The sequence below is a fragment of the Carassius gibelio genome, chromosome A2 (assembly GCF_023724105.1).
Source record: "Carassius gibelio isolate Cgi1373 ecotype wild population from Czech Republic chromosome A2, carGib1.2-hapl.c, whole genome shotgun sequence".
Lineage (NCBI taxonomy): Eukaryota > Metazoa > Chordata > Actinopteri > Cypriniformes > Cyprinidae > Carassius > Carassius gibelio.
Window position 1 is genome coordinate 30,431,706 of NC_068372.1, and position 16,519 is coordinate 30,448,224.

General features: G+C 32.2%; 2 protein-coding genes across 2 annotated transcripts; both read left to right on the plus strand.

Moving 5' to 3' along the window:
- Positions 1-1,207: 1,207 nt before the first annotated feature.
- Positions 1,208-9,925, plus strand: pias4b (protein inhibitor of activated STAT, 4b). The gene is made up of 11 exons (XM_052535224.1): positions 1,208-1,380; positions 1,965-2,310; positions 2,505-2,589; positions 4,029-4,070; positions 4,188-4,278; positions 4,745-4,870; positions 5,157-5,262; positions 5,937-6,010; positions 7,178-7,338; positions 9,364-9,503; positions 9,582-9,925. Exons 1-11 carry the CDS (start codon positions 1,354-1,356, stop codon positions 9,755-9,757), a joined length of 1,374 nt encoding a protein of 457 aa, XP_052391184.1. The 5' UTR covers positions 1,208-1,353; the 3' UTR covers positions 9,758-9,925.
- A 2,387-nt stretch (positions 9,926-12,312) lies between these two features.
- On the plus strand, positions 12,313-16,255 carry LOC128023105 (dual specificity mitogen-activated protein kinase kinase 2-like). Its single transcript, XM_052610640.1, has 7 exons — positions 12,313-12,340; positions 13,459-13,640; positions 14,473-14,524; positions 14,781-14,921; positions 15,828-15,880; positions 15,966-16,027; positions 16,177-16,255. The coding sequence occupies exons 1-7, from the start codon at positions 12,313-12,315 to the stop codon at positions 16,253-16,255; spliced, it is 597 nt and encodes a 198-aa protein (XP_052466600.1).
- Positions 16,256-16,519: the final 264 nt, after the last annotated feature.

Sequence of the window (16,519 nt, forward strand, 5' to 3'; positions counted from 1 at the left end):
TATATTCTTATTTTATATAATATGTTTTATTACCACAAATAATGTATTATAATGAGAATTTGAGAGAAGTTGTATTTAATTTTCATGCATTTAATGTGACAATGCAATCTTTTTTCAGAAGGAACTATTTTAAACCAAGAATATGTTTCACTATTTTAGACAGATTTTTATCATCTATTATTATTACAATTATCACAATTTTTGAATGTCAAGCCTTAAGAAATATAATTGTGGCTGAGTTCCCTGATTTACATGCATCCGACTGGTCAATATTCTAATCATCCTGATGAAGTTTGTGTTGGTTAAAAGAACGGCCAATCAGTGAGAGTACTGTCCAGTTCTCTGGCCACTGCTGACCCCGTGACCCCCTGAGTGACCCTCAGGTCAAAGGTCACCTCCTAAGGTCAACCATCTCTGGCCACTGCACTGGACAGAGTCGTCTCCATGGATACGCGGGTGACCCCACAGCCTGTGGGAGTCATGGAAACGACCTCTGGATATCCGGCTGGTGTAGACTCCCTCTGCTGGATCTGAACGAACAGAAGAACAAAAGCTGCTGGGTGTTTTTGCGTTTGTTGAATTAAAATGTTGATAATAACCTCAGTCTGCATGTAAAACCAGTCTAGACGTATGACAACAAGCTGTTCTTCATCCTTCACATTTGTATTTCTTCAAACTGAATGCAGGAATTATTCCATAGAGTGTATAACGCTGGTGATCTATTCTATCCTAATGTCTTTTCCTTTCATTTGAGACTTTGACCTTTCTTTTCCAATGCAAGAAGAACAGTTGAAGCGAGTGGATGTCTTTGTCTTTGTCTTGGGAGTTTTCTGGTCATCTGCAGTGTTCATCATTAATGGTGAATTATGGCCCTCTAGTGATGTGAAGGTATAAAACACTTACTGGTTCAGTTTCTGCACCAGTGAGCACCAGTATGATGTTTGGAGCATTTAAATGATTGTTTAATGTTTTTGGTGTCTGTTCACCAAGGCTGCATTTGTTTAGTCGAAAATACAGTACACAATTATGAAACATTATTACAAATAAAATAACTTTTTTTTTTCTGTGAATCTGTGTTAAAGTGTAATTTATTTCAGTATTTTCAGCATCATTCCTCCAGTCTTCAGTGTCACGTGATCTTCAGAAATCAGAATAATATGATGATTTACTGCTGGAGAAACTTGATTATCATCAGTGTTGGAAACACATGAGCTGCTGTGGAACCCGCTGATCTCACAGGTCACGTGACTCTCTGACTGATGACGTACGCTCGCTGCTAGAGGCTCGATTCAGGCGTGATTCCACGCTTTTACGCGTTTTATATCTATCTACGTTTGCTGATTCTGTCTGATCATGTCCACAGATGTGTTGGAAGCCACAGTAAGTAGATTCGCGTTGAAAACCGCCGTTTATGACACTGTCTTATCGCAATATCGCCTTCATGTGCTGCGTTTTTAATTGTTCGCAAACTTCACAATAAAAATACTGCATTAAAATCGAGAGGAAAAAAATATCTTAGTAGAATTAAGCTAGCTGTCACTTTGAATATTCGGGTTTAGAGCCAAACATCAAGTTTGAGTCTTAAATTAAAATATTTTTGTGACTTCTATTCTAGTTTGACGTTGTATTGCCTTAATTCTGCATTTTTATGTAGATGTGTTTTTTGGAAATGGCTTGGTGTGGTATTTTATGTTTGAGAAAAATAACAAATCTGTGAGTTAATAGCAGGTTGTGTGTTGTGACAACTTACCCCACGTAGTGTGACAACATGCCCCGCATCTTTTGTATCCTTTTTTTTTTTTTTCTAGATTATTTTTTTTTAACAATAGTGTAGATGTTCAATAGCCAAATCTTCAAGGTTTGTGCCTTCACCGAAACTGCTAAAGTAAACCGTGAGAAATGTTCACTTGACTTAACTTGTATCTTTTCCTCTGCTGTTCATCGGTCTCTCACCTGTCCTGCAGGTGATGCTGGAGGCCTTGCGTGTGACCGAGCTTCGTCTTCTGCTCTCCAAGATGGGCAAGAGTAAAAGCGGCCTGAAGAAGGATCTCATGAAGAGAGTCGTGGATCTCCTGCACAATGAATGCAATCCTGAGCTTCTGTCTGCTGTCCGGGAGCTGCACAAACTCCGACAGGTTTCCAAAGACGCCCGCAGGAGCTCAAAGCCCAGTCCTGTACAAATCATCTCCATGCCGGCGTGTGTCTCGCCCGAGAATCTCCAGTCACCCGTATCGATCTCTACAGAACCTCAGATGATCAAACTGCCCTTCTACCAGACGCTGGACACCATCCTGCCACCGGCTCCTCTGGGTACGATGCATACGTGCAAATATGTTGTATTTAATCATGCTTTCAGTTTCTGTGGCATCAACACCAAACTGAATCATTTTACTTCATTTGTCACATCAGGAGTATATAGGTGCAATGCAATAAGGTGGTTAATACACAGATTCCCTTATGTAGTACCTAAGTTCTTGATGTGGATCGTGTGTATGTATTTTCAGTGCCCATGTTTGAAGGAGCCATGCAGAACTCAGATTTCTTGTTTCATCTCAGTGCGAGTCAACAAGCTCAGATCCAGAACAGCAAGTGAGTTCCTGTCACTCTTTATACTTCATCAAAGACTTCACAGACAGTTTGTAGTCATCGATGTTTATATTTGATATGTATACATAGATATGTGCATGCATATACAGTACAGACCAAAAGTTTGGAAACATTATTATTTTTAATGTTTTTGAAAGACGTTTCTTCTGCTCATCAAACCTGCATTTATTTGATCAAAAATACAGAAATAATTGTAACATTGTGAAATATTATTACAACTTAAAATAATAGTTTTCTATTTGAATATACTTTAAAACTTTAAAAATTACTTTAAAATTACTTTAAAAAATAATTTATTTCTGTGAGGCAAAGCTGAATTTTCAGCATCATTCCTCCAGCTTCAGTGTCACATGTAACATCAGTCGATCACATGATCATTTAGAAATCATTCTAATATTCGGATTTATTATGAGTGTTGGAAACAGTTCTGCTGTCGAATATATTTGATCAATAAAAGGTTAAAAAGGACTGCATTTATTCAAAAAAAAAAAAATCTAATAATATTCTAATAATATGATCCTAAAAATTCAGCTTTGCATCACAGGAATAAATGATAATTTAAAGTATAATACATTTAAAAACAATTCTTTTAAATTGTAATAATATTTCACAATATTACAGTTTTTTCTGTATTTTTGATCAAATAAATGCAGGCTTGATGAGCAGAAGAAACGTCTTTCAAAAACATTAAAAATAGTAATGTTTTAAAACTTTTGGTCTGTACTGTATATATGTATATATATATATATATATGCATGTGCATGACTTTTTCCTTTTATTGTAGCATTTTAAAAGCATGCTAGACAACCTTTTGCAACATTTTAAATATTTTATTTTTATTTCAGCAACCTAAAAAATATGCATTTTGTAGATGTCATGCACGGAGTACAAATCAAACAGAGAAGTTAACCAAAACTAAAACCAGGTTTTTTTTCCATCTCTTGAAATAAATGTTTACTGAAATTAAAGCTATAGAAACAAACCCTAAATTTGTTTCAGCTGAACTAAAATTGAAATGGAGAAGAAAAAAAAAGACTAAATGACAAAAACACAACACGATTAATAAAACGTGAAATAATTATTATAAGAATATAAAAAATAAATGAGGAATATATATATATATATATATATATCATTACTAGAACCTTGTTTTTTAACATTACTGTCATGTTTCCTCTCACCGTAGTTCATGGTTCTGTAACTTTAATGAACGAGTCATCTGAGTCGATTCAGTGAGTCGAATGAACAGTTCATGATTCAAACAGATGACTCTTGTGTTTGATTCACTGATTTGCCACTCAGTTGGACATGAATAAAAACCTACTGTGTCCTACATTGTGTTTGAACAGTGTCTGCGTGTGAGTGTCTCATTTAGCTTGTGCTCTTTTTATTTAATTAACTGACTTCCTTCCTTCCTTCAGGACATCTCAGTCCGGTCTGACGTCTGTTCAAGTGGTGCTCAGGTGAGATTATAGTGTGGATGTCAATACATGAATGTGTTTGTTTGCGTGCATGCTCTAGAGAAATAAGACATTGACTCCATTCATTCTGAAAGATGCTGTTGCTGAATGTGTTTTCAGGATTTGCTATAGTGAGAGCATCGGCGTTGAAGAAGATCAGTATCCACCAAACATCTGTGTTTCAGTTAATCATGCTAACTGTCTCATAGAGGCGAGTATGAGCGATGAACTTTACTTCTCTACTGACCAAGTGTGCATATCAATAACAGAATCCTATTAAAGCTGACAGGGAATGTTATCAGAAGGTTCTCTCGAAGTTCAGAGCAAACGTTCCTCCAGTAACATCGACAGAATGTTATTCAAAATCATCAAAAACCTTATTTATACATTGTTCATGGAACTTAAAAAAAATATTAATACAAATAAAAGGTTTTAGATTGATGTTCGTCGAACGTTTTTAAATGTCACTGCTGTTCAGAATGTTCCGAGAACATTTAAAAAGTAACATTTCATTTTTGGAACGTTCACACGGAATGAAACATTGTAACAAAACAAACCTTTTGAAATCGAGGTTCTGATGATGCCTGTTTTTAAACTGTTGTTTGTTACGTCATTGTTTCCGAACGATTGTCATTCGTTTAGCTTAATGTGATGTCATTTCTACATCTTGTTCCCAGTGTACCTATTCATCCACTAAATTGGGGACTGAACCTTCTCGTCCGTGTCGACCGATCGACCTCACACCTAGTTTATACCTTACATTCACAAACCGATTCTCAGTGCTGTGGGGAAACTTCGGCAAGGTACGTTGAAGATTTCACGTTCTTCTTGCTTTCTTTGTAAGACTGTGCTCAAGCGCAGAAGTGTTTGCCTCATTATTTTTATTAGTTTGAGGGCAGCGTGACCCGTCATGTGGCCTTCAAAACACACCAACAGGATTCAAACTACGCCTACAGTAGAGGATAAACACAATATTTCATTAACATCACATTATAATATTCATGAGGAGGCGGGTCTTTATTTGACTGGCCAATGGCAGATGGGGAAAGCATTGAGGACTGTGTTTGAAATGTAAATGTGTTTGTGTAGAGTTACACGGTGGCTGTGTATCTGGTGCGGCTCGTGCCGTCTCAGGATCTGTTGGATCATCTCCGCAGGACCGCGATGGAGCAGCAGGAGCTCTGCAGACGGAGAGGTGAGATCCAGTCTTCTGTGACGTTATAAGGCAGGTTCTGGAAGGCCAGTGTCCTGCAGACAGTCTGGAAGTTTCTAGCGTGCCTAACTCTACAGGACACCGGCGCTTCGGGATGTTAGGGATGGTTTGGCACTTTTGGGAATCATCCGGCAGCATTACCCATCAAAATCAGTGAAAAAAATCAGTTCAAAAGTATGTGAAATATTTAACGTTCACAGCTTAGACTCTTTAAAATATGAGTTTTACACACCGGTCTGTTATTGTGGTGACATTTCCACACCTCAAAATGTGACGATGAAACGAAACAAACTGTGATTGGTTGTTTGACATGTCAATCAAACGGCCTAATGGGCGGGGCTTGGCCAATGAAAGCTGCCATGAATTTCCAGACCTTGAGTCTGATACAAATATTAAAAAATCTGGAATCTGAGGGTGCAAAAAAAAAATCTAAACAGTGAGAAAATCACTTTTAAAGTTGTACAAATGAAGTTCTTAGCAATGCATATTACTAATCAAAAATTAAGAAGATCAATTTTAATATATTTACAGTATGAAATTGACCAAATGTCTTCAGGGAACATGATCTTTACTTATGTATCCTAATGTTTTTGGGATAAAAAAAATGTAGACTTAAGACTTATATATTTATTTATTATTATTTATTTTTTATATAGTTTCTGAGAAGTTGCGCTCTGATCCAGAAAAAGAGATTTCTACTACCGGTTTGCAGGTATCGCTAATTTGTCCAGTAAGTATGAATTCAATTATTTTTGCCATTTTAATAAAACAAAATATTACTTGCACTGCTTCTTAAATTATGTATAGTAATGTGTGTTTGATTTGCAAAATGTTTCCAAGACAGTTTTATTTTATTTATTTAATGATCTCCACACAACGAGAGAAGTTTAAATCTGTTTGTTTTATATAAAATGTCATTGAAAAACGGAGTTATTTAATATCATTGATATTGTCAGTATTGTGAATTAAATATATTTTTATATTTTCTGTTTTCACTTTCATTTTGGTTAAAGTTTTATTAAATGTATTTTTTTATATATGGATCAAAGACGGTTTAAATTGTAAAAGCAAGTGTAATACTGCTTTAAATTGTTGTTTTAATTTTAAATTTTTTTTTTTTTTTTTTAAGTTTTCTGATTAATTTAATTGCTAATTTTTTTTTTCCTGAGCATTTTTCTCTGATTTACAGAAGACACCCACTAAAATGTCATTCAGTGTAACAATCTCGTCAGGCATATTTACAGCAAAAATCAATTTAGGACATATTAAAAGACTAATTACTTTAACCCCAAATACTAATTATTATTATTTTTTCACTTTGCAACTTATCCTAGGAATTCAGCTTATCAAATTTAATATCCTTTCTTATTCTTTAATATGGTTTAATATGTACAGATCAGAATAAGCACGTTGTTTGAATTTTTACATAATTATTGTGTTACACCGAATGACACTGTAACATTATTGCGACCAAATATGGTCATTTTGTTCTCCAAAAACTCGAAACTTTAAAACACTTCACTTTTATTTAATGTGCATTCTATAGACATGATATCACTTTTGTAAATTTATTTTGATGCGGTCTTTGACCCATTATGTGTATCTAGTTTTTATTAATTAATTTAAAATGATTTAATTTTAGCATTTCAAGATTAGCTTATGAGAAAAGTTGACTTGGAAACTAGCTGAAATTTTTTTTTTTTTTATAATTCGGTTAACATTTAGTGTTTTTATAGTTTTGGTTTTAATTAACAATAACAACCCTCTTGAAGAAACAGCCATGACTCTTTATGCCTCGGTGAAACACAAACAAAGACATGTTCCCGGGAACAGACAGAACGGAGCTCTTCCACACCAGCAGTGCGTCTGAATCTCTCTGTTTGTTGTTGTTTCTAAGCTAGCAAAGATGCGTATGAGTGTTCCCTGTCGAGCTCGAGGCTGTGCTCACCTGCAGTGCTTCGATGCTTCCTTCTACCTGCAAATGAACGAGAGGAAGCCCAGGTGGACGTGTCCCGTGTGCCACAGATACGCTCCGTTTGATGAGCTGCTCATCGACAGGTATCTCGTCTGATATTACTGCCTTCCTTGATTATTTCACTGGTAATATTTTAGTATTTAGCAGATGAAGTTTGTGTGAAATCACTAGTGTTGTAGTCCAGAACACCTAAACTGAGGCATATACCAGACACTACACATGATAATAATAATAATAAGACACTATATAGAGCTGTTATTAATGCAATGATACTTAGTCCTGCAGAAGTGCATGTTAATTGAAACGATTACAACTATATAAATAATGTTATGAGATTAATGTTTTAAATATGTCATTTAATATAGAAATATCATGAAAAAATAAAATAATATTTTTAAGTATTCGATGATATCCGCCAGTTTGCCGGTTTAAAACATTGTGATTTTTTTTTTTTTTTTAATCAAGTTTGCAATATAATTTTTTTTTTTTTAACGGCTTTCTCTCTCTCTGTTGTGATTATTGCTCATATATAAATGTTATTTATAGTATTTGTGTCCCTGGAGTATTAAAAAGCAGTCTGAAGTCTCTGGGGTATATTTATAGCAATAGAGAACAAACATTGTATGGGTCAAAATTATGCATTTTGTCTTTTATTCCAAAAATCATTAAGTTATTAAGTAAAGAGCATGTTCCTTGAAGATATTTTGTACACTCCTACCGTAAATATAATACAGTACAGACCAAAAGTTTGGAAACATTACTATTTTTAATGTTTTTGAAAGAAGTTTCTTCTGCTCATCAAGCCTGCATTTATTTGATCAAAAATACAGAAAAAACTGTAATATTGTGATATATTATTACAACTTAAAAGAATTGTTTTTAAATGTATTATACTTTAAATTATCATTTATTTCTGGGATGCAAAGCTGAATTTTTAGGATCATTATCATGATCCTTTAGAAATCATTCTAATATGATGATTCATGATCAAAGTTGGAAACAGTTCTGCTGTTTAATTTTTTTTCAGAACATGTGATACTTTTTTAGGATACTTTGATCAATAAGAAGTAAAAAAAAAAAAAAAAAAAAAAAAAAAGAAGCTATGTTTTTAAAATATAAATATTTTGTAATAATAATATACACTACTGGTCAGTTATTTGGGGTCAGTAATTTTTTTTTCTTTTTTAAAATAAAATCAATACTTTTATTCAGCAAGAATGTGTTAAATTGATAAAAAGTGATAGTGAAGAAAATATATTATTAGATTTTTTATTTTTATTTTGAATAAATGCAGTTCTTTTGAACCTTTTATTGATCAAATATATGAGACAGCAGAACTGTTTCCAACACTCATAATAAATCAGAATATTAGAATGATTTCTAAAGGATCATGTGATCGACTGATGTTACATGTGACACTGAAGCTGGAGGAATGATGCTGGAAATTCAGCTTTGCATCACAGGAATAAATTATTTTATTAAAGTATATTCAAATAGAAAACAATTATTTTAAGTTGTAATAATATTTCACAATATTACTGTTTTTTCTGTATTTTTGATCAAATAAATGCAGGCTTGAGCAGAAGAAACTTCTTTCAAAAACATTAAAAATAGTAATGTTTCCAAACTTTTGGTCTGTACTGTATACATTTTTTTTTATTAGTAATATGCATAGCTAAGAACTTCATTTGAACAACTTTAAAGATGATTTCTTCAGTATTTAGATTTTTTTGCATGCTCAGATTCTCAAATATTATCCAAATATTATCTGATCATAACAAACCATAATGGAAAGCGATTTATTCAGCTTTCAGATGATGCATAAATCTAAAATATTGAGAAATTTACCCTAATGACTGGTTTTGTGCTCCGGGGTCACATATTATCTTTTTTATAATATAAAAAAACGAGATCTCACAAGTACTTTTTTGCAATTATATAAAAGTTACTAATTGCATTTGAAGCAAGAAGTTTTACATCCAATCACATTATTGATGTTAACAAAGAAATCAGCTAATGAGTGAAATCCCAGCAGTTTTGACTTAGTTTTAATTAAAATCCTCTTATTCTTATACTACAACACTAAATCAGTTCTGTTTTTTCTGCAGTTTGCTGTGTGATGTTTTGGAGAGCTGTGGTGAGGATGAGGAGGAGATTGAGTTTCTGTCTGACAGCAGCTGGAGAGCCGTGAGACACGACAGAAGCCACAAAAACAAAGAACGAGTTCAACATCCACAGATCAATCGCAGTAAGATCAGCCACTTTCACTTCTGTATTCTCATGATCGAGAGGAAAGCACTGATCTGAGTTGATTTTCCCCTGATAGAGGTTATCGTGGATCTGACTCACTCTTCCTCCGACGATGAGGGTTTCCACAAAGAAGAGACGGTTTCTACACATTTAGAAGACAAAAGTGTGCACTTCAGGAAATGTGGCACAGTTAAAACTCCTAAAGCAAAGAAGTCGAAAAACCCAGGGCCAAAGCTATTAACTAAGCTTTAAATATTTTTAGTTTCTGTTTTCGTTTTTAATAAATGTTAATATTGCCTTATTTTTAGCAATGACAATCTGATGACTGATGTGAACCTTTTGTCATTCACTCATTGTGAGGTGAATATATGTTGTGTTTGTCTTCATTGTGATGGGAATAAAGTTTCATAATCAAATAAATAGTTCGGACTGATTCATTAATAATTTAAACTTAATCGATCCATTTTATAATTACTTTAAATGCACATTCTATACTTTATATTGCTCGTGTGACTGCACATTTCTATGGAAAAATTATTTGCAGATTGCCTGCAATGAGTATGCAAATAAAAATTAATAAAATATTTGATGCAATGAATTAAGTAGACACAAAATTACAAAAATGAAAATGAAAAAAAAAAAAAAATATTAAAAAAAAATTATAGTATCGCAGTGATATATTTATTTTGCCATAATGATACAGGGTAAAATAAAATAATAATAATAATAAAAACCGTATTTTACAATAAATTGCATATAATGAAAAGATATATTTTTATATATTTAACCAATGAACATGTTTTTACTTTACAATTTTTTTTTTATATTTAACAAAATGAATAACATTAAACAAGAAACATTAATTAAATTGGGTTCATTAAAAGTAACGTAAATATAGCAAAATAATAATTTTTCAGTTCAGTCATTTTTTATTTAGTGAACTTGATTTTAATGACAAACTACATTTATTTCCAAAGCAGAGCAAAAGAAGTCCATATAACGATAATATATTAATATATAACAAGAAGTCAAAGTAACAATAGCGTGAATAGAATAAATAAATGGCATAATAATATAAAATTACAGTCCAGTGTAAAACTGAATTAAAAGGTACAGTAAGGCATATCTTAAATACATTGAAATAAAAATAACAATATATATTAAAATAAACATATTAAAGATCATGATTAATATAAAAATAACCCTCATTCTATTTAATTTCAAGGAAATTTATGGTCAATATTATTTTATATTGCCAGAAATCAATGACAGATTGAAAAATATATCATAATATAAATAATATATCATAAATTACTCAAGCTGACTTTATAATTTGTTTTTTAATTCAAATTTTAACTAAAACCAATATTTTTTATATTTCTTAACTACATAAACAATATTCTGCACATAATATTTAATCATTTTTTCAACAATAAATAAATAAATACAAATAAATAGATAAATAAAAGTGATGGGGTCAAAATGACCAATTGGGTCACAATGTGCACAGGCATTTATAAAAAATAACAACTTTGTAACACAAGATGTGCCTGTTTATGAACAGTGTTGGGGAAAGTTACTTTTAAAAGTAGTGCATTACAATATTGCTTTACTCCCTGAAAAAGTAATGTTATGTTATTTTGCATTACTCTAAAAAAGAAACTAATCATGTTACTTGGTTACTTTTTATGGAAAGTAATGTGTTACATTACTTTTGTGTTACTTAAAAAATTTTATGAATTATGCTACTTAGTTACTTTTTATGGAAAGTGTTGCGTTACGTTATTTTGCGTTACTCAAAAAAAGAAACTAATTATGTAACTTAGTTACTTTTTATGAAAAGTAATGCATTACATTACTTTTGTGTTACTTTAAAAAAGAAGCTAATTATGTTTCTTCATTACTTTTTATGGAAAGTAATGTGTTGGATTACTTTTGCGTTACTTTAAAAAAGTAGCTTAATATGTTAGTTACTTTTGTGTTGCTTAAAAAAATTAACAAATTATGCTACTTCGTTACTTTTTATGGAAAGTAATGCGTTACATTACTTTGTGTTACTTTAAAAAAGTAGCTAATTATGTTTCTTCGTTACTTTTTATGGAATTTTGCGTTACTTTAACATATTTAGCTACTTTTTTAGTTACTTTTGTTACTTTAAAAAAATTAATGAATTATGCTACTTAGTTACTTTTTATGGAAAGTGTTGCATTATGTTATTTTGCGTTACTCTAAAAAATAAACTAATTATGTTACTTAGTTACTTTTTATGGAAAGTAATGCGTTACATTACTTTTGTGTTACTTTAAAAAAGTAGCTAATTATGTTTCTTCATTACTTTTTATAGAACGTAATGTGTTGCATTACTTTTGGGTTACTTTAAAAAAGTAGCTAAATATTTTAGTTACTTTTGTGTTACTTAAAAAAATTAACGAATTATGCTACTTCGTTACTTTTTATGGAAAGTAATGCGTTACATTACTTTTGTGTTATTTTAAAAAAAGTAGCTAATTATGTTTCTTCGTTACTTTTTATGGAATTTTGCGTTACTTTAAAAAAGTAGCTAAATATGTTAGTTACTTTTGTTACTTTAAAAAATTTGTGAATTATGCTACTTAGTTACTTTTTATGGAAAGTGTTGCATTACGTTATTTTGCGTTACTCTAAAAAATAAACTAATTATGTTACTTAGTTACTTTTTATGGAAAGTAATGCATTACATTATTTTTGTGTTACTTAAAAAATTAGCTAATCATTTTACTTAGTTACTTTTAATGGAAAGTAATGCGTTACAATACTTTTGTGCTGCCATGAAGAATATGATGCAGGAGAATAAAGGTCAACAATCTTTCAGCAATAAAAAAAAAGAAACACAAATGTTTTGTTAATCTAAAGTCATTTTTGTTTATTAGTATGGTTAAATTGAATCACCCAAGGTCAACAATAAAGACAGTGGTTAATAAAATGGGATGTGATTTTCTGAGATTGTATTCATTTTGTGGAAATAATCAGATTTTGTGCAACAAAGTAACGGGCGTTAATTATTTGGTAACTCTTATTATTTGGTGTCTTACGTATTCAAATGTGTCTGTTAAATTGTCTTAGTTAAAGATTGGAGAAATATATATTGGGGACAAAAAATGTAAGAACAAAGTAATAGGGAAATAATAGTTTTCTATTTGAATATACTTTAAAAGAATAATTTAATTTAATAAAAGCTGAATTTTCAGCATCATTCCTCCAGCCTTCAGTGTCACATGTAACATCAGTCGATCACATGATCATTTAGAAATCATTCTTATATTCTGATTTATTATGAGTGTTGGAAACATATATTTGATCAATAAAAGGATAAAAACAACTGCATTTATTAAAAATAAAAAAATAAAAAATAAATAATTATATATGTTCTAATAATATATTTTCTTTACTATCACTTTTTATCAATTTAACACATCCTTGCTGAATAAAAGTATTTATTTTATTTAAAAACAAAAAGAAAAAAAATTTACTGACCCCAAATGACTGACCAGTAGTGTATATTATTATTACAAAATATTTATATTTTAAAAACATAGCTTTTTTTTTTTTTTTTTTTTACTTTTTATTCATCAAAGTATCCTAAAAAAGTATCACATGTTCTGAAAAAATATTAAGCAGCAGAACTGTTTCCAGCTTTGATAATGAATCATCATATTAGAATGATTTCTAAAGGATCATGTGATAATGATCCTAAAAATTCAGCTTTGCATCACAGAAATAAATGATCATTTAAAGTATAATGCATTTAAAAACAATTATTTTAAATCCTAATAATATTTCAAAATTTTTACTGTATTTTTTTATCAAATAAATCCAATAAATCATCATATTATTCTGATTTCTGAAGATCATGTGACACTGAAGACTGGAGGAATGATGCTGAAAATACAGCGGAGCATCACAGAAATACATTACACTTCAACACAGATTCACACAGAAAACTGTTATATTAAATAGTAAAATATGTGGTAACTTCCTGTATCCGGTAAGTGTTGTGTGTGTTTCTCCGTGTCGTCAGGACGGAGGCTCTTTGGATCAGGTTCTGAAAAAGGCTCGCAGAATCCCGGAGGAGATCTTGGGAAAAGTCAGCATAGCTGTGAGTGTTTTCTCTAATAATATCTAAAACTACGTTCAGTTATAAAACCTGCAGCTTCAGAATGTTTTTAGTGATGTGTGCTAGGAGTGCACTGATACTAAACTGTATAAGGAAGTAAAAACATTAGCTGTTGCATGAATTACCGTATTTTCCGGACTATAAGTCGCACTTTTTGTCATAGTTTGGCTGGTCCTGCGACTTATAGTCAGGTGTGACTTATTTATCAAAATTAATTTGACATGAACCAAGAGTTCACATTACCGTCTCCAGCCTCCAGAGGGCGCTCTATGCTGCTCAGTTCTCCTGTAGTCTACACTGAACACATAGAGCGCCCTCTAGCGGCTGGAGAAGGTAATGTGAACTCTTGGGTCTAAATAAATTCAACTTATAGTCCAGTGTGACTTCTATGTTTTTTTTTTCTCATCATGACGTTTTTTTTTGACTGATGGGACTTATACTAATACGGTAAGTGGTTTCCTACATTAGAAATAAAACGTCATGTAATAACTGTGCAGCTCTAAATGTGAGATCTGCCATTACATGAATAAACTAAATAAAGCTTGTACAGTGCTTTTTAACAGCTGTAATTTAGAGTCAAAATGACTAAAAGATTCATCTATTTATTCACTAAAAGAATATGAATTGTATTCTCTTGGTTTCTCCACCCAGTATGTTTATGAATGTCATTCTTGCTCTTGTTTTATGGAAAACGTGCAGTTCGGTAATTATATCCAAGTCGAATCCACAGAATTTTTTTTTTTTATAGTTATGGAACAACTTTTATGCCTTTTTTTCCTCAATTTTTTTTTCTCAAAGTTTTTTCTTCAATCAGGTTTTAAGAGGACTCGCTTTCCTTCGAGAAAAGCACCAGATTATTCACAGAGGTAAAGAGAATAATTAACCCTTACTTTTCTCCCCCCAAGGTGCACATGTGCTCCTAACCTCTCTCTCTCTCTCTCTCTGTTTTACCATTTAAGACCTTTGTAAGGACCCACAGGATTTTATTCACACACATGCTCCTAAATAAAGTTCATACACATCTGTTTTTGGTCACAAATGCGAGTCCAGTCTAGAACTAAAAGCTGGAATATTATCTGCCACTAATAATAATAATACGGTGCTGTCTCTTCTGGATGGCAGATGTGAAACCCTCCAACATCCTGGTTAATTCCCGCGGGGAGATCAAACTGTGTGACTTCGGCGTGAGCGGACAGCTCATCGACTCCATGGACAACTCTTTTGTAGGAACGCACTCGTACATGTCGGTATGTTTCCACTGGTGTTTTGTGTGAGGTTTGAAGTGATTCTGTTTTCAAACGCCGTGTGTGTGTGTGTGTGTGTGTGTGTGTGTGTGTGTGTGTGTGTGTGTGTGTGTGTGTGTGTGTGTGTGTGTGTGTGTGCGCCCGAGCGGCTGCAGGGCACTCAACTCTTAAAGGAGTTTTGTAATCAAAAGTACTATAAAATTGTGAAATATTATTAGAATCTATAATAACAGTTTTCTGTGTGAATCTGTGTTAAAGTGTAATTTATTTCTGTGATGCTCCGCTGTATTTTCAGCATCATTCCTCCAGTCTTCAGTGTCACATGATCTTCAGAAATCATGAAAATATGATCATTTACTGCTCAAGAAACATGAAGATTATTATCAGTGTTATTTTGTGGAATCAATTATGCATGTGATTTTTTTTTTCAAGATTATTTGATGAATCGAAAGTTCAAAAGGACAGCGTTTATTTGGTCCTTTTGATCTTTTTTTTGTTTTTGTCCTTGTTTTTCTATTTATTATTATTATTAATTTTTTTTAAGTTATACAAATGTTTGTTAAACACCGTTTCCACAAAAATATTAATGTTGAAAACTGTTTTAAATATTAATAATAATAAACAGAAATGTTTCTTGAGCAGTAAATGATCATATTATTCTGATTTCTGAAGATCATGTGACACTGGAGACTGGAGGAATGATGCTGAAAATACAGCGGAGCATCACAGAAATAAATTACACTTTAACACAGATTCACTCAGAACACAGATATTTTACATTATAATAATATTTCACTATTTTACTGTACTTTTGATCAAATAAATGCAGCTTTGGTGAGCAGAAGAGACTCATTTTCCTGGCAGTGTAAATTGAAAGCAGTGTTGAAGTATTCCCAGTAAACTGATGCGTCTCTTTCTCCTCCAGCTCAGGGACCCGTCATGGCTATATTTGAGCTGCTGGATTATAAAGTCAATGAGGTGAGTGACGTCTGTGTCATGTCTGAACTAAAGGAAGACAGTGAGACTGAGATCTGCAGCTGTTCACATGTGTGTCCTCCATCAGCCGCCTCCTAAACTCCCTCACGGCGTCTTCACTCCTGATTTCCAGGACTTTGTGACCAAATGGTGAGTTCTGCTGCTCAGTCGGTGAAATGAAGCACATCTCTGGTGTGTTTTAACATGTAATTGAGATCTTGGACCGTGTGTTCACAGGTTAATGTACATTATATAGCGCTTTAGTGCTGAAATGATCGTTTCAGTCTTTTTTCTTCTAGTCTGATTAAAAACCCTGCGGATCGAGCGGATCTGAAGATGCTGACAGTGAGAGCACATTTCGTTCAGATGATGATATAAAATCAAAATTAACATGCCTGATTAAACCGTGTCCATTATTATTATTATTATTGTTATTATTATAATTATTAGAGTTACCAAGATTTAAATAATAACAACCAAACAAATCATAACCCACTTTTCTATTCACTATGAACTTGCTTATAGAATCAAATATGGTTTTTTGTTTGTTGTTGTTGTTTTTTCCACAAAACTGCATTGATGTGTTCTTTTATACAGCAGAAGTAAAACTTCTTAAAAACACGTCAGGATCAAATTGACTGT